Source organism: Squalius cephalus (genome assembly GCF_949319135.1).
Source record: "Squalius cephalus genome assembly, chromosome: 8".
NCBI lineage: Eukaryota > Metazoa > Chordata > Actinopteri > Cypriniformes > Leuciscidae > Squalius > Squalius cephalus.
The window spans coordinates 32,193,138-32,218,155 of record NC_137129.1 but is presented as its reverse complement, the minus strand read 5'-3'; the positions used below and the strand labels follow the sequence as shown (position 1 = coordinate 32,218,155).

Below are 25,018 nucleotides of genomic sequence, written 5' to 3'. Positions count from 1 at the left end.
CAAATTCCACAGACCAAGGTACTTTGCGTACCATTGGCTCGTTTTGTACAACTCTAAGGTGATTGGGCTCTCGGACGAGACCCCATTCACCAGTGGTTCTGACATAACGTCTCCGTTCCCTCCTTCAGGTAGATATAGGGAGAGATAATGAGTGTCAGGTGAGGTTGGCCTGATTAACCCGTCAGCGTAATGAGTTGCCCAGCAACGCTGAAAGGCAATCAGGCCACAGACAGAAACACAACACATGCAAGGAACACACAGACCCATGAACAGTGACACAACCTGTCACTCACATGAGACCACATGAGATCCAATTGTTTCCCGATGGACAATATCAAGTCCCACCCAACATTCACTTCACACGTATTTATGACAGAAGAACATTTATTTCATGCCAACTTCAATGGAAATGTGTTCAATGAAAGGCGTTTATATGTTCAAGAATTTAATGTAGAAAAAAAAGACAACAGAAGCATGATAGAACTTGATTTTATTGAGCATATAAGAAAGCATATAAATGTATAATTTCCAAAGTAAAGTAATATGAATAGATTTAAATCAAATAAAAACTTTTGTTAAAAGTAACAGTTGTTTTTGTTGTTCTACAGTCTCAGAATAATAGTTGTAGCTTACAGATCAAGATCATATGTGAAGAAAACAACAGAAGTATATAGACAAAGGCAAATCATTTGAAGGCAATGTTATATATATGTATACGAGTGCACTTCTTCATTGGTTCTAGAGTCCCCTGAGCAGTAGGAGTAAACCACTCAACAACATGATATACAGATACACAGATGATGACGAGATAGCTGGACAGGAGTTAAAGATGCTGGGGAAATCATCGTCCGTAGTGATGACTACAGAAGACGGGGTTGTAGGTGATCTGAGCGTAAAAGATCTGGACTCAGCTTTCCATTCATTTAGAGTAAAGGCCAACTTCAAGTTATCACCTTTAGAAAAAGTACAGAGAGAGAAATTATCATAAATGCTTAAAATAACAAGTGACATTGGCCCCCAAAATATCTAAATCATATAGGCTAATAGAGACGACCCACCACTTGTGAAGATGGCTAAGTCAGTGTAATTGGCCCAGCAGCCACTAAACGGGATGGTGGCGTTTCCGTAAAGCCCCTCTGTTGGATTCCTGTTAGCATCTTTGAGCACAGCTGAGATGGTTAGAGTCGTCACACCCACGGACACACAGTCACCCTGGAAACAGACACACACAAAAAAGATGCTCTACTTATTCGATACCAGGTGTGGTTTCCTAGTAATCAATCACCCAGGTAGGGTTACACCAGTCATTCATAAGTTCTTAATTAAAGGGTCATAAAACCCCCTTGATTTAGCACTGGTCGTTTACACCTACTGTAAGATCTGAAGAAAAGAAAATTACCTAAGATTGGTATGTTAAACATAACCCTATGACAACAAACTCACAAAAAAAACCTGATCATTAGAGACTACTAACAAAAATCATGAACAAATCAAATGTGGAAGGGCATTTAAAAGGTCTAATAATATTTCCATTACAAGAACACCACAGACACAGTGAAATCACCATGGGAAAATCTCAGAGTAAAATGTGAAAAATATGATGCATATATGATTTTGCCAGATGAGAAATTTATCTATGGATCATCTTTTTACTCTTTTAATTCATTTTAACTGTATCAAATATCTCTTTTAATTACTTAATTGTTTTAAGTTTCCGTGCTTTTATTTTGTGATTATTTTAATTCCTTTCTGTGTAAAGCACTTTGAATTGCCATATTGTATGAAATGTGCTATATAAATAAACTTGCCTTGCCTTACATTTATGAGCATTTTAGTCCATAAAGTTTAAAAATATGGATATTTTTCTTACACAAACTCATCGCTTCGCTTCAGAAGGCCATTATTAACCCCCACAGAGCCGTTTCGAGCACTTTTATCACGGATTGATGCACTTTGATGGACTTCCAAAAAAATATACCCATTGACTCTCACTATAAAGCTTGGAAGAGCCAGGACATTTTTTAATATGACTCCAATTGTATTATCTAAACTATCCCTTCAATACAATCTCACCGCTGCGTCCAGAGCCATGATGCTGGGCTGCACGCTGAGGGGTCCGGGTGACGATCCGGCCACTGGCTGGACCACCACCATCAGGGATGATACCGTCTTGACCGTCTCCACCTGCTGGTCTTCACGGGTCACCTCCTGAGTGGCCACCTGAGAGAGAGAGACCGTTACAGTTCAAATAAGGAAAAGCATATTGTGTGCTTTACTGTAGAGCATCTATTATTGGATCTTATTCTGTTAAAAATTCAAAGGGATATTTAAAATGTTAGTGAGTTTGGTCATGTGATCTGATTAGCATCTTACATCGTTCCAGGTGGGGTCACTGGAAGAGGGTGGAAGAGGGATGATGCCCAGGGATGACACATTGAAGCCGATGGACTGACTTAGATTGCCTGAGACAGCAGCGCGGCCCAGATCGTCAGCAATGTTCTTCAGGGCCGCAAACTGTTGGTCTTCTGCAGATGGTTTATAAATATTAAGACATTGTATTGTGATCTAAACATTGTATTTGTCATTTATTTTATTCTTGCTCTCACCAGTGGTGCTGTTGGTGGATGTCTGAACAGGGGGCTCCCTGATCTCCACCTGCACCGTCAGTCCTGCCGAACGCCTCCTTCTAGCATTAGTACCCTCACGGACGATGTTGGTGATTCGAATCTTGTTCGCCGGTATTTTCAGAAGTAAAGCCAGATTGTTGATAAGATTTGCCCCGAAGAACTCCGCCTCAGTCATGGCTGGGAGGTTGAAGGCCAGGAACAAAACCGGGGAGGTGCGGATTTGGACCGGCTCTGAGCCACGAAGAAGTATGTTCAGCATTTTGTAGTCCTGGTCAAAGAAGTTGGAGCCGTGACTGGAGTTGAAACTGGGAACATATTGCCCTGAGAAGCACAGAGAGGAATCAAAGTAAGAATTGTTGTTTAGGTTGAAAAATGGTCTTCTGGCCTGCAGAGGGCGCTGTATTAACTTGCATTATTGTGCTGTACTCTACCTGTATAAGTCGGCTCACGCAGAGTGTAGTCAGTTTTGCCAGCATTCCACTCAGCATTTGTTGGACCAACCAAACTATTGTTAACGTACACATCCAGCCGCTGAGGGTTTGAGTAAAATACAGCAACCCTGACAGCCTGAGAACAACACAACAGAGTATTACTGTAGTTAAGGTTCTACTGTAATATTATATCATAATAACTTAAGTTAAAACAAAAATTATACATACAGTGCTGATCAGAATTATTTGCCCCCTTGGTAAATATGATCAAAGATGGCTGTAAAAACTTTTGATATTTTATTTGAAAAAAAAAAAAAAAATGAAGCAAAGAATTGAAGCTAACACTTAAGATGGGTTTGGTGCACACAGGGATAAAAAAGTACCCCATGTGTAAAATGAAATACTCTACTGTATCTTTAATGCTGTGGGCCTAATTTTCTGCCAGAGGTCCTGGACATCTTGTTCAGATACATGGCATCATGGATTCGATCAAATACCAAAGGATACAAAATCTAAACCTGACAGTCTCTAGTAGAAATTGTTTGGTTATTCCAACAGGACAATGATCCAAAAACAAACATCAAAATCAAAACAAAAATGGGTCACTGAGCACAAAACCAAGCATCTGCAATGGCCATCCCAGTCCCCAGACCTGAACCCAATAGAAAATGAGTGGGCTGAACTGATGAGAAGAAGCGCCAACATGGATCTGGGAATCTGAAGGATCTGGAGAGATTCTGTGAGGAGGAATGGTCTCTGATCTCTTGTCAGGTTTTCTCCAAACTCATCAGGCATTATAGGAGAAGACTCAGAGCTGTTATCTTGGAAAAAGGAGGTTGCAAAAAGTATTTCATAAAAGGGGGCAAATAATTGTTCCCAATGTGTTTTGGAGAAAAACATATATTTCATAATGTGATTTCCCCCCATTTTCAATTCTTTTACTTCAATGAAAGGTTAGATTTTTGCAATTTAAAAAAAAAAAAATATCAAAAGGATTAACTGCAGATTTATTTTTTACAGCCATCTTTTTTCATCATATTATGTATATATAATCATATTTACCAAGGGGGCAAATCATTCTGACCAGCACTATATATATATATATATATATATATATATATATTTGTGTGTGTGTGTGTGTGTAGTAGGTTTGTAGTGTGTTTGGTGTATTTTTTGGGTGACGCCATGACAAAATGCGTCCCACGTCATTTCCGCCCAAATCGGCTAAAGGGTGCACAGCGTGATGCTGTGTGAGTGTGAGCGTGGAGAGCTGCTGCACACGGAGTGTACATCTTATATCCTCCGCTTCCTTCCTGTTCATGTTGCTGATGATACCCGGGTTTTGTTGTAGCAACAAGCCTGGCATTGTGGCGAACCTTGTACATCTCGTATCATTCTCTTTTTCCCCTGTTCATATCACTGATGATACCTGGGTGGGTCGTTTGATTTATTATGTGCAATAAACTGTGCATTGTTTATTCTTGAGCATGTATGTTTTGTGTGTTGTAGTAACAAACTTGACATTGTGGACACTGACTTAAAATAGGAAACATTTTGGAGGTAATTTGAATGTTTTACGCGTTTTTATATTTTTTCAAAAAATGTATAACTAAATGAAATGTATGGTCTAAATGCAACTTGCATATTTTAATGGTGTATGAATGTAGGTGTATTAAACGTGTATTGTGTTTTGAAAGACTTATTAGGAGCTGATAGTGTATTTGACTGCTGTTTTTCCCGGTATTTAAAGTTTATGTACAATTGTGTTTTGATTTGGTTGATTTTGTTATGTGAATATTGTATAGTTTATTTGTCTTTGTTTTCTTTTTCATTTGGCTGATTTTGTAAGGTGAATACTGTATAGTTTATTTGTCTTCGCCCGGATACATATATAATAGCAGGTTTGCATTCCTATTTTTTTTATGCCATTTTGGATATGTTTCGGTCATATTTATTTATTTATTTATTTATACACAACTAGCTTATTCATTTTCCTGGATTGTGTTTTGGGTCAACTTTTGTAGCTTTTAAATAAAATATTAACAAATATGTCAAATAATTTTGTGACATAAATTAATAAACTATAAAATTGTATTTTTTAATTACTATATTATTTTACATTATATTTGTTAATAAATGAATAAATAATAATAATAATAATAATTATTATTATTATTATTATCATCATCAATTATACAAATATTATATTAGGTATACATTTATTTATATATATTTGTTGATTGATATTGATTTATCAACTCATTTATTTTGAATATTTTAAAGATAGAAATGTTCTGCACAATTCAGAAAAACAAACAAGATATTTGATTTTTTTATATTAAATTAGAAAACAAAATGGAAATAAAACAATAATGCAGATTAAAACTGATTAAAGATTGTTTTCTCCTAATATGCCTTTTATTGTTCTAAATTTTGTATGACCTGTAGATGCTTACAGGTCAGTATAGTCTATTGTCAGTATAATTCATCTTACTAACCTCTGTAGGTCCAGCATTCAGTAACATAAGTCTCAGCTTCTGTGGTGTTGTGCTGGTGAAATAGATGTCAAAGGATTTATTAGTGGCCACAATGGCGTGGAAGAGAGATACTCGCTTCTGACACGTGTAGCCGGCGCACCAGCCGTGGTCTTGTGGGCCTGGAACAAGATATTCACAGTAAGATTAAAATTCAATAATACACAAACCTTAAACCTTTTCTGCTTTTATAAAATCCTAAATTATATTATGCATAAAATAGTAGGTGTTACAGGGGGAGATAAGAGTCATACCATTCACCAAATCCACATATTTGTCCCCCAGGATGGCTACAGGTGAAAGACGCCTGGTCTCTGTGTCTGCGTCCAAACTTTCGATGACCAGCATCCTATAGTTGAGCCCAAAGCACTTGTAGCTCTGCCAGGTGTTCATGTACGTACAGGTGTCTCTGATCACTCCTGCACAGGTAAAACAGCCACGTCATACGTTAAAAGCAGCTCCATCATTTTAAGTTCTCTCTCTTAGATCACTGTAAATGTACTGTACCTTTGTAAGGAGCGATTTGATTCACAGGTATCCGGCTGCCGTTGAGAGAGGTGAGCATGACTTTGGGGATGCGGTAATCGCCCAGTCCGTGTCGGGGATCCCCGTTCCACTCGTACTCGGACTGGGGCACCACTGCTCCTACTGCACCCAGGAAACTGCCATCCAGATCCTTCAACATCGTCTTCTTCTTAGCATCACAGTCCATGTCCACACAGTCTGATGGGTTCACCTTGCTGAGATATAAGAGTGGAAAAAATCAATCAGTCACTACATATTTTTTGGTCATCCCTCTCAATCATACATTTTCATTGTTGTCTTTCTACATTTACATTTATGCATTTGGCAGATGCATTTTGCCAAAGTGACTTACATTGCATTTCAAGGTACATATTTATATTCTTATCAGTTCTTGCTTTCCCTGGGAATTGAACCCATGACCTCGGTGTTGCATGCGCCAACCCTCTACTGTTTGAGCTACAGGAAAGCAGCTTCTTAATAATGTTTCATAATTATTTTTTCGGGACTAATAGTTTATTAACAGTAGAGATGCACACCACGACTAACTTCATTAACGTAGAATTTTTTAAATGAATGAATGAATGAATGAATGAATGAATGAAAAACTTTATTAATCCCAGTAGGGAAACTGGTTTGCTACCAACCATACAGCCATCAAACACAATACACAACTAACAGACAAGTACATAATTCTGGATTAGGAGACGACTAATAAACGCTGATTACGAGACACAATTTGAGAGATTCATTTTCATAATCAATAAATACTAAAAACAACACTTTAAGAGACAAGAATAATACTCAATCAGCAATGTTGGTTAAAAAATCTGACCGCTGCTGGAACAAAAGACCTTCTCATGCGCTCACTAGAGCACCGTGGCATTATCAGTCGCTCACTAAAAGAGCTTCTGAGTCCTTTAAACAAATTGTGCAGTGGATGGCCTTCAAAAAGCAGGACCATTTTTTTTTTTTATCCTATTTTTGTCCTCAGAAGATATACTGCCCCCCCAGACAAGTACAGCATAAAAAAGAACACTGGCTAAAATCCCTTGATAAAAAACATTTAAGAGCTTTGTGCTTATGTTGAATGATCTGAGTTTTCTCAAAAAGAAAAGTCTCGACTGAGCCTTCTTCATTAAAACATTAGTATTCTCTTTCCAGTTTATTTTGTCATCCACATAGACACCTAAATATTTATATGACTTCACAATTGACAAGAAAAAAACTGACAAGTCTAACAACTCCAGATAGTCAAAAAACAGTTTACATTTGAATATCTGTCACGATCACCAGCTGGAGTGCCCTGGATGTCCACCAGAGGGCACTCCCCTCTTTGTTCAGTTATAATTAAATGATGTAGAATGTTTAATACCATTTAGCTGGCTAGTCTCACACCTCCCTAATTAACAGTGTTAACTTTGTGAATTGACATTGACTATAAGCTTTTGGTTTACCCCAGATCAGGCCGATGAATGTATGCCAGAGCGTCCTCTGTGCTGTTTATCTTGGCTATCCTCTCAACACTGATTGGATGTTGCAGATCCTCATTTCCCGGGTTGGTCATGAACATGTAATTTGTCTCTGTTGAGCACACGCTCTTGAACCCAACAAAAGTTGTGTCTGGAAAATAGAAACAAACAGTGTAAATAGAAGCTTTTTATTTGTATTATGAAAGTTTTAAACTGAAGAGTTGTACACATTTTGAAGGAATATGACTCACCAGAGACAGTCATGAGACCAGCTATGCCATTGTAGCTCATCAGTCCAGCGTGAGGCTTTTGTGGTGCATTATTGTGGTTAGATTCAAATGTCGGCCAGGAAATTCCAGACCTTCCACCTGTTGCACACAGTAAATACTGTTAAAATCAACACGGAAAATGGATCAGTTACATCAAACAAATTTATTCAGTAGTGCATAGATGATTCTTTAATCTGTATTGTACCATTGGGGGGGCGAGGGGCCCTGTGGCTTTGGCTGAGCATAACATAGGTCATAGTTGTGGACAGACTGTCAAAACAGTTGAAGTTAGGGCTGCTGCCCACAATCAGGGCACCCTGTAGAGATGATTTTTCGAAAAATGTAATAAAAAAAATTAACAGGATAAGATTGCTTTATTCTCTTAAGGCCAATTCACACTGCACCAACAGATACCGACCAACAGTGACAGTCACTAGATTACAGTATGTAACTGTAACTCAACATGTTCAATCTGTGAAAATGAGAGCTGATAGATATTCTCATTGACCCTACAAAGTGTCTGTTGCCGTCTGTCGGTGCAATGTAAATTGGCCTTTAGTTTTGACCGAAAAGACATATAGTGCATCCTCACCTGTATACAGACTATTTTGTCAGAGAATGTGTGGCTGAGCGAGGGAGGACTGTAGATGAGAGGCATGATACTCATTCCATTATCAATCAGGCTCACGTTAGAAACTAACACGTTCATCGATACCTGGAAGTGAGGAGAGGAAAACATGAATGTCCAGCACAATGCATTTATACAAGTAAATTAACAGTTTATCTGACCAATAAAACACTTGGCTTTGCAGTTACTGTAGGTTATTATAGTAGGAAGTTTGCAGATTATGTATCATACTTGAACATAAATGCCAAAATCAAAGCTCCTCCAGACAGTGAAGCCCTGGATTTGAGAGCAACCAGCAAGTCCATCTTTATTCATGTAGAGTCCGTACAGACCGCCATGTGCCTCATTCTGACTCCACTGAGCCACTGAATTTGGAGATCCTTTTGGAGACATATTGTTGGAAACATAAAAAAAAGTATATCAATACTATATCAGTTATCAGCCTAAATTGGAGGGTTTTTTTTATTATTTATCAGGATTTGTACATGCTCATCAATCACTCACTTAACACTCACATACAGTTATTATTAAAAAAGAATAATTTAGTAACAATGTAAAACAAAATTAATATTATTTTTTCTAATTGTACATTATAATGTTGTGATACCTAAATTCACTTTTATCAATCAAAACAGAAACACTTTATTAATCTTTGTTAATGTTAGTTAATAAAAAAAAAGTCATTCATTATTTGTTCATGTTAGTTCACAGTGCATTAACTAATGTTAACAAACACATCTTTTGATTTTAACAATGCATTAGTAAATGCACTGTGAACTAACATGAACAAATAATGAATGACTGTATTTTTTATTAACTAACATTAACAAAGATTAATAAATACTGTCACAAAAGTTTTTTTCAGGGTTAGTTCATGTTAGTTAATACATTAACTAATGTTAATTAATTAAACCTTATTGTAAAGTGTTCCCATTATAACAACCAATTTGTTTTTATTTATTTAAAATTTTCTTGTATTATTTTTGAAAATAATTATTGGCTTCTATACCTGGGCATGGTTCACCATCAATTCGGAATCCAACTCGTTCATAGCCAGCAACAATATTCCCTTGAAGAATTGCATTGGTTGCCTCACTCACCTACAACATCAACAGTAATATATCAGTTCTTTATCTAGTACTAATCTATGCAGCCAGTAATCATGTTTTCACATGTACCATGGTTATATCATGTTTTTTGAACATGTACCATAACATTCTTGCATTGTGGAGTGCCATCAATTAGGTAAATTAATATGGTAATAATTCTCTACCATGTAACCCAGTACATTTCTTTAAGGGTTACCTCAATGGCTGCATTCCATTCAAAGTTAAATTCCTCCGCTCTGCCATTGTACGATCCAGGCCACAGTGTCAGGGTAACCAAGTTCCTCCTGATGGCATTTCTGTCACCCCAGACTCTGATTCCTGGGAAATTGGAATAAAAAGTGCAGAACAGAAAAGTGCTAAATCATATGACCCAACTCATTGTGATTATATGTAGTTTAATAGTATTTAATAGCCATTGAATCTTCACCTTCTCCAACGGTGTGATGGATCACATTGTCATCGATACTCAGTCCATCTGTTCCGAAAACACCAATAGCAGGAGCAAAGCCGTCATGAAAAGCACATCCCTTGATGTAAGACTCACCAACCACCTAAAAACATTGTGACAGTAAGTAGTTGAAAGGAATATGTGTGATAATCACGTACTGTATCAAGACTTTCTCTCACCCCTCCCAGGTTATAAAACACCAGAGAGTAACGTAGGTCTGACAGGTCGTTCCATCCTTCCTGCCCGGTGTGGTAGAACTGAACATTTCTGATCTGGGCTTTTCCTGTGAGGCAAGTTATCAACAGCGTTAGTGAGTTTTCATTACTTACACAAATAAAAAAATATAATTTCGACATGAAGTTCTTTGAATATGACAGCTTGCAAGATTATTTTTATTAAAACTGCAAAACATTAATATATTTCTGCATTCTCTCATCTTCTAGGTAATTAAACCATATCCATGTTATATATATATATATATATATATATATATATATATATATATATATATATATATATATATATACACACACACACACATACACATACACATACATATACATATATATATATATATATATATATATATATATATATATATATATATATATATATATATATGTGTGTGTGTGTGTGTGTGTGTCCCATTTAATTGAATGCAGCAATTTATGTACTGTAAGAGTGGTTTTGCATGCGATTCGTCCTAATTGCGTTTCATGTGAGGCTGAAATATCTGAAACACTTCCAATACTAATTTTCCAGAGAAAAGATACACGATACCAGCTGCGTTTTCTCACTCTCTCATCTCTCTAACAGAGTTGACACACAAACCCACCTCCCCTCACTCACTTGTTTAATTTGCCCCGGATGAATATTGTTGGTGTCAAAATTATGTTCTGTCTTGTTTGCACCTGTTCTTGTTAGTCCCTGATTAGTTTACCTTCATCCACCTTTGTCTAGTTAGTTCCCTCGTTTACCCTGTGTATATATTCTCCCCGTTCAGTTCAGTCCCTTGTTGGTTATTGTTCGTGTCTATGTGATACACGCTGTTGCGTCCTGTTCACCTGCCCGTGTACATTAAAGCTTTGTTATATTTTTGGAATCAAGCTTTGTCTGTCTGCTTCATCAGCCAAAGCCTGACAGTTGGTGTTACAGGATTTGAATTTCGCCATGGGATTGGCCGTATTACGCATAATTTTATTCATTCCGGCAGATTTTACTCACATTCAAAGTGCGCAGACATAAAGCCACAAAAAGTTATTTTACACTGCTTATTGCGCTTAAACAGTCAAATAGTCACAATGCCGGTCTTGGCGAGTATTCACGTTAACAGTCAGTTATGTTTTAAGAACGTAAACAGTTGAGAAAGAAAACGCATGTGTAACAGTATAATGGATCTGTGAGTCAGGTATGAAAGTGGCAGCAGCCAAATATACCTGCTGCCAAACTATGAGATAACATTAAAAATACCTATATGGCAGTTTTCTCCCATGGTACCAATGTCAAAATTATGGCTGAGGCAAAATTGAAAATTCTGAGTGGCTAGTAACTTTAAAAAACCACTAGCCACCGTGGTTGGTGAGCAAAAAAGTTCATGACAAGCCCTGATTATACCTCTGTAATCAATCCCTCCACTGGAGAAGCTTCCCACCAGCACTCTGGCCCCATAAGACTGTGTGTACATTTCTGGATACTCCTGACCAATGATCTTGATGTTCCTGGTCAGTAAAGCCACATTGCCTGCAAGCTGATAACTTCTTGAAGTACCTGGCACACTGTAGCTCTCCCCTATATGACCAAATACATTTAATATTAATTTAATTAATTGTGATTTTTTTTAAAGAAATCAAAAAAGTGAAAATGTATCATGGTTTCCAAAAAAATTGTGTTTAATGTATTTCTTAGTGTTAAAAAACTGTTTTTAACACTAAGAAATGTTTCTTGAGCACCAAATCAGCATATTAGAATGAAGACTGGTGTAATTGTTGCTTAAAATTTAGCTTTGCCATCTTAGGAATAAATGACACTGTTAATAAAATATTACAAATAAATATGAATAAATATACAGTCATGTGAAAAAAGTACACCCTTTTGAATTCTATGGTTTTACATATCAGGACACAATAAAAATCATCTGGTCCTTGGCAGGTCTTAAAATTAGGTCAATAAAACCTCAGATGAACAACAACACATGACATATTACACTGTGTCATTATTTATTTTACAAAAACTAGGAAAAAATGGAGAAGTCATGTGTGATAAGTACACCCTTACTGCTTCCATAGGAATTAATAGGGTACAGTAAGTAACAGTCAGGCGCTGCTAATCAAATGCCATCAGAAAGTGTGACCAACTCTATAAAAGCAGAAGTTTTGACAGTTTGCTGGTCTGGAGCATTCAGGTGTGTTTTAACACAATGCCAAGGAGGAGAGACATCAGCAATGACCTTAGAGAAGCAATTGTTGCTGCCCATCAATCTAGAAAGGGTTACAAGGCCATTTCCAAACAATTTGAAGTCCATCATTCAAATCTACACTGAGGAAGATTATTTACAAGTGGACAGTTGCCAATCTTCCAAGGAGTGGGTGTCCCAGAAAATCTACTCCAAGGCCAGACTGCATTGCTCAAAGAAACTGCAAAAAACCCAAGAGCTACATCTCAGATCCTGCATGCCTCAGTTAACATGTTAAATGTTAAAGTTAAGGACAGTACAATTACAAAAAGACTGAACAAGTATGGCTTGTTTAGAAAGGGTTGCCAGGAGAAAGCTTCTTATCTCTAAAAAGAATATGACAACATGGCTTAGGTTTGCAAAGTTGCATCTGAACAAACCTCAGGAATTCTGGAACAATGTCCTTTAGACAGATGAGACCAAAGTGGAGATGTTTGGCCATAATGCAAAGAGCCACGTTTGGCGAAAACCAAACACATCATATATCAGCACAAACACCTCATACCAACTGTCAGAAGTAACAGTCAACCTCATACCAACACAGAATTCAAAAGGGTGAACTGTCTTTTTCACATGACTGTATATCTGTGTACCTAACAGCTTATCAATACAGCATAATGCCTATTATTGCTATAATGGCATTATCTATAATCTAGGGGACTAACCGATGTGTGTGAATGATAAAGGCTGGTCCAGAGTAAGTGTGCGGCCATAAACTGAGATAGCAGTTATGGTGCGGATTTCTGTCTGCCAAGGGTCATAGCTGGTGGTGGACAGCAGGATCTTCTCCCCAACCTGGAGGCAAAGAGTGTAATGGTTCAGAGCACAAATGCAGCTTGGAATCTAAAAGGCATCACCCAATCATACAAGGAGGTTCAAAAGTTCTCTTAAGGTCTAAATTTTTTTTTGTGTCATTTAAAAAAAGCTTCTCACCTTCCAGTCAACAGGTTCCTGTAGAGAGAGAGTGCTGTTTCCTGCCTGGGACGTGCTAGCCAGCTTAGTGTGATACACGTTGTGTGGCATACCATAAAGTTCAAGAAATCCAAACACACCTGGAAGACAATGTTTCCACTCAAATCAACACTTAAGTTGGCAAACGATTGAGAGGAACGTGTCTGATGCATATACAATCAATAATGAGATTTCTTTATTTTTATTCCTGTTGATTTACCTAGAATTTTGGACCCTTGGTTTGGTCCAGATGGTAATAGCCAGTCTGGTGTGGAATGGCTTCCTCTCAGTATAATCTGCAGTTGACCTCTGAAGGGTTCATCAGGCCACCCAGCAATCAGACGTCCACCCTGATTGAGTGAAATGAACATGTATTGTACAGATAGAGTTAGCGTCTTTAGTATGGACAAGTAAGTGAAATTAGAACACAGGACAGTAAGAGTCTGGTTCTGATTTGGTGTAACAATCCTAAGATGTCTATAGCGGTAAGATGCCATTTGAATGTAGTTATGTGCTTACTTGAATGGAGATGTATGTGGCATTCAGAACAATGTTATTATATTGAGAAACACTGCTGTTGGAGGTGTCATTGTTTGTGTCTGGAATCTCCAGAACTCCAACTATTTTCAGCTTGTTCAGGGAGGGGACTACAACATCTACAACCATCCAAATGCCTTCGAGAAATAAGCGGACATTTTTTAATGAAATAGCATACCATATTGATAAATAGCTTTTTCTTGTGATTTGTCACATTAGAGATGCTCACCAGCTGGAATGACCACATCAGAGCCTTCTTGCGGCACACTGAAGTTGTTCTCTAAACTTGACCGCCAAAATGATGTATTTGACCAGAGACTAAACACAACATGATATGTTTTATTAATAAAAGTAAAAACAGTAGATACAATAGATTACTATTATTATTATTATTATTATTATTATTATAGAAGCTTGATTATTATCATTATATATTTTTAAAATTGCTGCACGTGTGTGGTAACATACAAATAGTTTGCAGGTCTGCGGCCGGTTGTATTGGATGTGTTGGCTGTAGTGGCTACAGGACCAGTTGGAGAAATACAGTTGGGATAGTAACACTGATACACTCTAAAGTCCAACGATCTGTCTACAGCTGAGCGGTCCACACTGTTCCTCCTCCTCCGGCTAGTCACACGGTTTCTTCCAGACACTGTAGTCACAAAACTCAAAATCTTTCATCCTTTGCACAGTACTGAGCAGATTTGAGCATGATACTGTATGTGCCCTCTTTAAATAGAAAGAGAGCATAGATGTCTTAGGTGAAGAGGTGAGTAGTTTTACCCATGTAATAGAGGCTTCTGGATGACTCGTTAAAGTACCAGTCCCCATTTACATTCGCAGTGGGGTTCAGGAGCTGGGAGGAACCATTCCTGTCATCTATAATGCGGAAGCGGTCAGGTGTCTGAGTCAGGTTGTGATTCATGATTATATAATTTTCTGGCTGTAATGGAGAAAGAGAGGAAACATTAACATGCTAAATACTAATCTCAATTGGATGGAACATAATTAAAGGCATAGATTTTATTTACCTGCCTGTCAAATTTTAAACTTTTCGTTTGAATGCACATTGAATTATTTAGTAACGTGTAGTGTGCACACTTTACCCGAAAACCGTAGACCATTCCATTGTATGAGATGTTAGTGATTTGGGAAGCACCATCAAAGTACCAGTTATAGGTTTGGCCTGTGGGCAGCATTGCCATCCAGCCAAGTGTGTGGGACACAAGTTGTTTAAGGAAAGGAAGCACACATGTTCCTAAAGAGAGACAGAACATTGTGAGTAACTGTACCAACCAAAAAGCTTTCTAATCATCACACATCTCACTTCAACCCTACAAACACAAAATGCTCCCCAATGTTAGTGTATGGAATTCTTTAGTTTATAATCATTGAGGCCATATACACACTGTAAAGTTTCAGTAGAGACAACCACATTTAAATGTGGGAGAGTCCCATAGATTATCATTCCATGTACGTACGGAACACGACTTTCTCCCAAAACTGCATGATTGACACAGTGGTAACCATAGCCACGTTCTGGTGTCTCACATGTTTGGTCTCCGCTATTCTGACCTGTGATGGATTTTTTAATTAATAACTAACATTTGTTTTTTCTTACAGAAACAACAATCATATGTTCTTTGAATGTATGTGTGCCTTTTGGCGAAAACTCAAGACTTTGAGTGTGTGTGTGCATGTATAAATAACAAATAGGGGAAATGAAACTAGACAGATGACTAGTTCTCAAACCTTGTGATAAGTAATCACAAAAACAGAGTTTGCTTGTGCCAGTGACAGAGGGAAAAGGTTGGGGCTTTTGAAACAATTGAACCAATCATATTGAAGGTGACATGTTAGTCACTATAACCTTATTTGTTGTCTCGAATCTATAAAAAATGTTGTATCCGTGTTTTCTGGTGGGATTCTCAATGGAATTTGTCTGAGATCCTCCGGCCTTGCTTCTTCTTGGGAGAGATTCCCTAAGAACTGCTCGGGAACACTTCCGGCCCTGATTAAAGCATTTAAAGGACATTTGCTTAAGTCTGTTTGTCGATTATTCCTGCGCAGGAAGTAAGCTAGTTTAGGGAAATAAGTTAGAGTAAGAAAACTCGGCCAGTTGTCGACTGAAGATGCAAGAGCTAGAGCAGGGGTGCCCCATCCTGCTCCTGGCGATCGACTGTCCTGCACAGTTCATCTCCAACCCTAATCAAACAAACCTGAAGCAACCAATTAACGTCTTCAGGATCACTTGAAAATTAAAGTCAGGTGTGTTTGATTAGGGTTGGAGATGAACTGTGCAGGACAGTCGATCGCCAGGAGCAGGATTGGGCACCCCTGAGCTAGAGTATAGAGGTATTGGGTGTCGATTGGAGACGCACCAGATAGTTAGGTTTAGGGAAAAATCTACCACAGACCAGTTGACAGAGGTGTCGTGTTTTGTTTATGCTTGTAAAAGCTGCTTCACAGTGAGCGCTTTTGCAGTGTTGCCTTCTCCACTAATTAGGCCATGCATTTTTGGGCCTGTTGTTTAAGCTTGGCTCATACAGCAATCAAGTATACGAAGTAGAAGTAAGCAGGTTCAGGTTGTGATATTTTGGTGTTACTTTCAGCATAAAGCATTTGGATTTATTTTAGTTTATTGTGGGCTTGTTCTTGTTCGCTTTTTTTTCCCATAGAACGTCTTGCTATGAAAAAAAGTATTCTTTGGGGTGTTCTTTGTGAATGGCCCCTAAGATTTTTCACTAAGATTTTTTACTAACATTCCCAGAACAATCTGGAAACCAAAAATGTACATACGAAAAGAGTAAATTGTATAGAAACATACGCATTCACATTTGCATACAACATATGCATGTCTAACATATGCATACACATTTTTTTCATGGCTCAATCGCCCAGATTATTTCATCCTACCATAAGAGTTGGTCAGAATCACATCTTTAGCTTGAAGTGAAGGTGGTGAGGGATTGACAACGATCAAGCGGTGGAAGTTAATAGTGTTGTCACACACTGCAGCAGGGACGCCAACACTCCACTCTGTTCCCGGAAAGCAGTGTCTTGGGTCGAGCAGGTTATTCCTTGGTACCACCTTGTAGCTAACGTTGCCTTTTCAGAAATATAAAATATTTATATTCATTATTTGTGTTTTTTTTTAACGCTACCATGTAAATGTTAATGTAAAGTTAGAGTTTTAAGATGCCAATAAAGCTACGTATCCATTAAAGCTCCAATATGTAACAATTTTGTAATAAAATTTCCGAAAATAACTTGCACAGTGTGATATATTTCCTCCAGTTGTGTACTTACAATATCTCAAAAGTCTCCAAAGATTTTTTATTTCAGAGAAATTCCGATTTTAAATAACTGTCCGTCCCAGAAAAGAAATGTCGCCTCTCAGTGACGCAATGTCCGCACTATCCTTTTTTTCCGGTGTGGACCATGTGATATTCCACCACACCGTGGTTATAGCATTATAGCCATAGACTGTATGGTTATAGCTGTTATGGATCACGATTACTCTTTGGCGAGTATTGAAGTGCCAACAAAACGAAAGCGTCCATATTCGGATAAACGCAGACTGTGTGACAAACGGAGGAATAAAACCCGGATAAATATCGGCCAGGCGTTTTCGAGATGGAGAGAGCTGCGCGACAATCTTGGACTTGACAGAGACTCTGCTCTCGCGAGTGTATTGATAGACAGGTAAGCAAATCTTTTTTTTTTATTGTACAAGTAACGTAATAGTTACAGTAAAGATGATTTTAATAGATATGAATTACACCACATGCCTGTAATAATATAGCATAACATTTCACGTTCCTTGCAGTTCATTAATTATGATGACATAAAATAATACGATCAGACATACAGGTAATACAAAAACGAAAAAATTACCTCATCCGTGATCATGATTAATTAATTCCATTTAGATACATCGCTAGATGGTGAAAACGCATTAAAAACGACATCTCCCATCGTCACCTCCTTCATAGCGTCATCAAGCTTTGCCTTTGTTATTGTTGGAAACTGCGCCCTCTTGTGGTGAAAAAATATTACATATTGGAGCTTTAAGATATTGTTACACAGACTTTTTTTTTTCAAGTTATCATGAATCTGTATACTGTAATATCTAATGTTTCTATACCTGTCAGGGACCCATCAGTATCTACAAGCGCCACCTCATGCTCCCATCTGAACCAGGCCTTGTTGGGCGATTGATAGTACTGGATCCCACTGAACCTCGCGCTCCAGCCTCCACAGCGGAACATGCAGGTTCCAACTATTTCTGCTACTCCGACAGCGGCACACGATGGACGGTCAAAGTTCACAAACTTTGTGTTGATGACACTCATACCATCATCCAGGGGCAGGACAACACCACGAGCGGTGCAGTAGTCACTCCCCAGCCCCAGCTCATCCACATGACCCACCATAGTGCTGTTGACCACGGCCGCCCCTCCATTCAGTCCCCATCCACTGACATACGGCCGGATGATCCTCTTGGCCTCCACTCCTGCCTTCTCATTATTGACCATTAGGAACTCGCTGAACTGAACCGCTCCTACGTTCACCCACTCAGCACCTTTCTCGTTGTTCCAGGAAGTGAAGCGACGGAAGACCGCTGGCACTGGTATATAGGAGCTGCAGCTGCCAGTACGCATTGGGAAAAACTCTTGGAAGATCCACAAGCCAAACCAGCCCTGTGAATGCACCGTATTGTTGAAGAACTCTCCTAGTGGTACTCTCTTCTGACAGATGTTGGCATCATACGAAGGGCCGTCGGGATGATCGTGCATACGGTACCAGAAGCCGAAATGTGTCCCACCAGCCGCGGCATTGTGCCTAATGGTGTTATTAGGGTTGGTGATCCAGTATGCAGCTGGAGTTACATCATCATTTAGCAGACTGGTGCTCTGTTTTACAAATATCGCCAGGTTGTACTGCAGAATGTTGCCGGTCTCAATGCCATCCTCAATAAAGAAGGCTCCACCCATGATATTGTAGATGACATTACGTTCCACCAGCAGGTTGTGGGTGTTGTGGATGGTGATGGCACGGTTGTAGGACTGGTGAATGCCACATCCACGCACGTATGACTTAAACTTAACATCACCCATTAGATGCCAGTGGATTGGGTAGCGTCCCAGACGGAACGCCTGTCCAACACTGAAGAGCTGAACGAAGACAATGACAAACATAATGCCATGATTAAATTTCAATGAAAATATTTATTCTTAAAGGCCTCCAAGAGTTTTGAAACAAATGTTTTTTTTTAAACAAAATTAACATTTACCTCAACATATTCAATTCTGCCAATTGCCAGATTTTGGTTTGGTTGTGTTGCGTGGAACATGATGCAGCCACCAAACTGGTCACTTCCCACTTCTTCTCCAAACCTACCCTGGAAACAAGTCTGGGTGAAAAATTCCCCTGTAAGCAAAAGCATTCATAAAATTTGGTAAATTGCCAATTACATGACTTTTAGCTGTCTGTCTTTCCATCCACAGCTAAGAAAATAGCATCCAAACCTGTGTTGAATCCATCAGGGCAAGCTGCAATCTGATCATTCCACTCCACGTTGTTGGATCCACGGACAACAATATTTCTGGTAAGAAGGCCCACCTCTGCTCTCGCTTCAAAAACTGTCCCATCAGGCAGTGTGACAGACACACCCAGATGAGTGTATCTCAGTGGTTTGGTCAGAGTGAGGGTTCTACCGTCAGCTGAAACTGAGGCAATTCTCATCAACTCATTCTCACGCTGACTGTGTCTGTGAATTCCGTCAAAACATATTTTTGATTATTAGCATTTTAAATAAGCACAACTTATTTTTTAGCATCATTATTATTTAGCATTTTCAATTTGAGCAAGAAGAATTTAAACAGTAAATTTAAAATTTCTTTTTTTACCCCTAAAACAAATCAAATGATATCATCATTATTTTTAAAAGTCAAATTAATTAATTTGGGACCATTTTATACAGAACAATTGCACAACCTTTCATTTCCTTGGCCCTTGTTCCTTCACTTATGTAGATGCAAATAAATCAACCTGAAACCGAGTTTCGCTGTAGGTTTGGGCGGTGCATCAATACCTATGCCCAGTGGAAGCGATGACAATTTCGTCGCCAGTCTTCCATGTGACAGCATCCATCAGTGTCAGCGTGTTGGAGCCGTTTTGTGCAGTCTGAGAAAGGCGAGTCCACGGCATAGGGACAGGGATTCCTGGATAATTAGGATTGTAGTTAAGCCCTGAACAAAACCTCTCACTGCAGGGAAGTGATTACGCACTATGGTGTCTGTATCAGGGAAATTTAGCACTTCTGTGAAGCCCACCAAAGGGGCTTTCTGACTTAGCTGAGCCTTCAAGGAATGTTATGTAGGTCATCTCTATATTTGTGAGGATTACTTCATTTTCTAGCTATTGTGTTTCTGACTTAGTGACCTTTAGATGCAAAAAATCCAGTATCTCTGAGGTTTCTGTTACTTTAGTCAAGTAAAAAAGAAAAAAAAGAAAAGAATAATAATAATAAATTATAGTTTCAGGTACTGTACATCTGTTTAATGTTTATGGTTATGCATTTTTCAGGTTATTTCATATTTACTACATTTTGGGCCAAAATGTTGGTACTCAAAAGCGCTTCCTTCCATGTTTTCTGCTGCGCGTCGTTTATTTTTACCACACGTGAGCACCAGTTATGTGCACCCCTGTATATATATATATATATATATATATATATATATATATATACATACACACTCACCTAAAGGATTATTAGGAACACCATACTAATACTGTGTTTGACCCCCTTTCACCTTCAGAACTGCCTTAATTCTACGTGGCATTGATTCAACAAGGTGCTGAAAGCGTTCTTTAGAAATGTTGGCCCATATTGATAGGATAGCATCTTGCAGTTGATGGAGATTTGTGGGATGCACATCCAGGGCACGAAGCTCCCGTTCCACCACATCCCAAAGATGCTCTATTGGGTTGAGATCTGGTGACTGTGGGGGCCATTTTAGTACAGTGAACTCATTGTCATGTTCAAGAAACCAATTTGAAATGATTCGAGCTTTGTGACATGGTGCATTATCCTGCTGGAAGTAGCCATCAGAGGATGGGTACATGGTGGTCATAAAGGGATGGACATGGTAAGAAACAATGCTCAGGTAGGCCGTAGCATTTAAACGATGCCCAATTGGCACTAAGGGGCCTAAAGTGTGCCAAGAAAACATCCCCCACCATCCCCCACCATTACACCACCACCACCAGCCTGCACAGTGGTAACAAGGCATGATGGATCCATGTTCTCATTCTGTTTACGCCAAATTCTGACTCTACCATCTGAATGTCTCAACAGAAATCGAGACTCATCTGACCAGGCAACATTTTTCCAGTCTTCAACTGTCCAATTTTGGTGAGCTTGTGCAAATTGTAGCCTCTTTTTCCTATTTGTAGTGGAGATGAGTGGTACCCAGTGGGGTCTTCTGCTGTTGTAGCCCATCCGCCTCAAGGTTGTGCGTGTTGTGGCTTCACAAATGCTTTGCTGCATACCTCGGTTGTAACGAGTGGTTATTTTAGTCAAAGTTGCTCTTCTATCAGCTTGAATCAGTCGGCCCATTCTCCTCTGACCTCTAGCATCAACAAGGCATTTTCGCCCACAGGACTGCCGCATACTGGATGTTTTTCCCTTTTCACACCATTCTTTGTAAACCCTAGAAATAGTTGTGCGTGAAAATCCCAGTAACTGAGCAGATTGTGAAATACTCAGACCGGCCCGTCTGGCACCAACAACCATGCCACGCTCAAAATTGCTTAAATCACCTTTCTTTCCCATTCTGACATTCAGTTTGGAGTTCAGGAGATTGTCTTGACCAGGACCACACCCCTAAATGCATTGAAGCAACTGCCATGTGATTGGTTGATTAGATAATTGCATTAATGAGAAATTGAACAGGTGTTCCTAATAATCCTTTAGGTGAGTGTATATATACGTACATGTATGTATGTATATACAGTATATATATATATATATATATATATATATATATATATATATATATATATATATATATATATATATATATATAATTTCTTGTATTTATTTATTTTATAAATGTTTAATATAACAAATAGTTGTTTATACATTTTAATTATATTGAACTCACAATATAATGTGTTGTTTATTTGCATACCATGCAGATCCAACACCCCTTCTCTGACAGCCAGGGTCTTGGTGCCATAGACAGGAAGTTCTGTAGAACGCAGGTGTCCATGCAGTGTGATTATGGCCTTGTGCTGGAAGGGGGCCTGCTCTGTTCCGATCTGCAGCGCTCCACCATCTGTGATCAGAATATTCTCTGCCTGCAGCTCAATATCTGCCTCATCAAAAATTAGTCGCCCACCTAAATAGGAAAGAGACATTCACATTAACTGAGTGTAAGTGTACCAAGGCTTTGTTTAATACAGGCAGTATTTGTCTAAATGAGCATACCCTGGATAAGGAGCATCTTAAGAACTGGGGTGCTGGTGTCCAGGAGGATGGTCTGGCCAGGAGTGATTACAGCAAACATGCCCTCCTCAGGAGGGGAGAGACCACCCCATGTATAGGGAGACGACCATACGTCAATGTAGAAGAAGGTAGCATTATTCTGAGAGAGTGGACAGACATTCCTGGCAGTGAGTGCATATGTAAATAATCACAATAAATGTTTTATAACTTTATAATAGTTGTTATTTAATAATATATATAATGAGAATAAATTCATGTTTGACGTTACCATTCTGGCAATTCCTCTGTTCCCCAGCTGGACTCGCACTTGAGTTTCTTGGGATCTGCGCTGAGAGTTGGTCACACAGATGATTTGCGATTCACTGGCTGACTGGACATCGCAGACAGACCCTGCGATTGTGACGGTGACATCATTGATATTTGAGCTACAGGTGAGATGGGGAAGAGAAAAGCCAGTGAAATTGAGAATGTAAAGAGTATTCTGTCATAATTTCTTCATTCTCAATAGGCTTTAGTAGATTTGAGATATAGTGTACAAATTGTATGGTCTACTTTTGTAATACTTATGGTACCTTTTGTGCTTGACAGCACCTGGTCAACATTGAAAGTGAATGTTTGTGAACAGCTGCTCTGATATTATGCTTAACGGCTCTTTTGTGTTAAAGGTTTGAAATGACATGAGGGTGAATAAATGATGGGTGAATTTTTGTTTTGAGTGAATTATTGTTTTAATTTTTTTTTATTTTTAAAACAGAGATAACAAAAATCGACTTGTTTTTACCAGTGTTATTATCGTTAATTAAAATTAAAACTTCAAGGATGTCAAAACAAGCATGCTTGAGCTTCCATTTATCAAATTTGTATGTTCACTAATAAAGCGACAATATAATATAAGCGAAAGAATTATATAAATAATATAAAATTCATCATATAAAGCGATCGCATCTCTTCAGAAGACTTGGATTAAACTGCTCGTTTCATATGGATTTATTTTATGATCTCTTTATGAATGATTTGAAGCATCAAGAGTTTTGGGTGACTTTCATTGGAGGGACAGAAATATTTCAGATTTCATTAAAAATATCTTCATTTAAGTTCAGAAGATGAACTAAAGTCTTATTTCTGAGTGAACTAACCTTTTAAACTGTTTTAAACTGAGAAATGTTGCTTTGTCAACTAACTGAAATAAGTTTAGGTTGAAGCATTAAAAATTACTAACTGGATAACTACTACTAACTGGACTAAATTACTATAACTGGAAATAAATAAAACTAAAACTAAAATAAAACTAAAATCTAAATATATATACATACTGTATAGATAGATAGATAAACAATAAAAAATACTAAAAGTTAAAATAAATAAAAAATAGAACTGAAAATATAAAAAATAAAAAATAAAACTGAATATATATATATATTCATATATATATATATATATATATATATAAAAAGGTAATTAAAAATATTAATAAACATACTAGTATACAAATAATTTTAGTAATACTAAAATAACACTGCTATTGGCTGTACAACACATAAATGTTATATTTAGAAACAATAATGCCGCAGTAAACAATGATCACTTTGTATCCAAGCATGACTGGAGGACAATCAGACACATTGTAATTCTGGTGTGTTCTGCACCTGAAACCTGAGCCGGTAATCGTGAGTCTGGTGCCCCCAGCGGTTCCCCCTCTGCGTGGTGAAACGTTGGTGATAACAGGGGTCAGAGAGGATCTGTAAGTATAGCTGTTCGTGAGGTTGACGGTGTCACCTCCATTCATCACTATGACTGTGCAGGCCCGCTCTGCTTCACTTCCTGCAAGAGACAAAAGCATTCATTAAGATACAAGCAGGCAGACTGATATCAGATCTGTGACTTGTTTCCGAGCTGTCACATTTGTCATTGTCTCTCAGTGACTGACGTCTTTCAGTTCCAAGCATTCCTGGCATGTTTTGCAAATCTTTGTACTGGGACTTCATTGAGAAATACTTAATTTGATGGATTAAGCTTTGTTATGCTAACGGAACATTTCTAGACACACATGCAATGCTTTTAAACTGATACGTGCCATTGTTGGGTGGGACCTCGCAGTTCAGCTGGGTAGATGTGGAGTTCTGCACGTTACACTCTCTGTTACAGATAAGGACTCTTGTGATGTTTGGGTCAAATCCAGAGCCTTGAATGGCAACAACAGCTCCTCCGGCATAACTTCCTACAGCAAAACAGAACAAATAAGGTATCCTGTAGTGTCTTATTAATCTGTTATCTTGTTTGAATATGACAGTAAGTATGGAAAGGCACTGTGTGACAGTGGTTCCCATCTAGTTTTGCTTCAGGACCCACATTTTTTATCAAACATAACAAAAGTGTCCTTAAAATTAAACAATGATATTACCTTGAACTTCATGGTCTTCATAGAAGATTCATAATCTTCTGAATGAATAAACACATTTTTGTGTGTGTGTGTGTGTGTGTGTGTGTGTGTGTGTGTGTGTGTGTGTGTGTGTGTTTTGAAAA

At 38.3% G+C, this 25,018-nt stretch overlaps 1 protein-coding gene across 1 annotated transcript in view; it reads right to left on the bottom strand.

The window, feature by feature from the left end:
* Positions 1-473: 473 nt before the first annotated feature.
* Positions 474-25,018, bottom strand: part of LOC307163476 (fibrocystin-L-like) — a gene marked incomplete at its 5' end in the record, with an annotated part of 71,969 nt that continues 47,424 nt past the window's right edge. Inside the window, 37 exons of the mRNA XM_079879512.1 lie at positions 474-953; positions 1,059-1,212; positions 2,074-2,220; positions 2,374-2,525; positions 2,607-2,948; positions 3,059-3,194; positions 5,557-5,714; positions 5,847-6,011; positions 6,100-6,332; positions 7,572-7,737; positions 7,838-7,954; positions 8,061-8,172; positions 8,448-8,570; positions 8,715-8,863; positions 9,493-9,583; positions 9,789-9,910; positions 10,020-10,143; positions 10,220-10,323; positions 11,655-11,828; positions 13,158-13,287; positions 13,426-13,544; positions 13,664-13,793; positions 13,963-14,117; positions 14,210-14,298; positions 14,449-14,632; positions 14,764-14,923; positions 15,087-15,238; positions 16,897-17,088; positions 18,128-19,157; positions 19,277-19,413; positions 19,512-19,753; positions 20,078-20,207; positions 22,179-22,388; positions 22,478-22,634; positions 22,764-22,920; positions 24,142-24,312; positions 24,566-24,713. Of these exons, the coding sequence (XP_079735638.1) occupies positions 739-953; positions 1,059-1,212; positions 2,074-2,220; positions 2,374-2,525; positions 2,607-2,948; positions 3,059-3,194; positions 5,557-5,714; positions 5,847-6,011; positions 6,100-6,332; positions 7,572-7,737; positions 7,838-7,954; positions 8,061-8,172; positions 8,448-8,570; positions 8,715-8,863; positions 9,493-9,583; positions 9,789-9,910; positions 10,020-10,143; positions 10,220-10,323; positions 11,655-11,828; positions 13,158-13,287; positions 13,426-13,544; positions 13,664-13,793; positions 13,963-14,117; positions 14,210-14,298; positions 14,449-14,632; positions 14,764-14,923; positions 15,087-15,238; positions 16,897-17,088; positions 18,128-19,157; positions 19,277-19,413; positions 19,512-19,753; positions 20,078-20,207; positions 22,179-22,388; positions 22,478-22,634; positions 22,764-22,920; positions 24,142-24,312; positions 24,566-24,713 (6,677 nt within the window). The 3' untranslated portion in view covers positions 474-738. The remainder of the gene's footprint in view (positions 954-1,058; positions 1,213-2,073; positions 2,221-2,373; positions 2,526-2,606; positions 2,949-3,058; positions 3,195-5,556; positions 5,715-5,846; positions 6,012-6,099; positions 6,333-7,571; positions 7,738-7,837; positions 7,955-8,060; positions 8,173-8,447; positions 8,571-8,714; positions 8,864-9,492; positions 9,584-9,788; positions 9,911-10,019; positions 10,144-10,219; positions 10,324-11,654; positions 11,829-13,157; positions 13,288-13,425; positions 13,545-13,663; positions 13,794-13,962; positions 14,118-14,209; positions 14,299-14,448; positions 14,633-14,763; positions 14,924-15,086; positions 15,239-16,896; positions 17,089-18,127; positions 19,158-19,276; positions 19,414-19,511; positions 19,754-20,077; positions 20,208-22,178; positions 22,389-22,477; positions 22,635-22,763; positions 22,921-24,141; positions 24,313-24,565; positions 24,714-25,018) is intronic.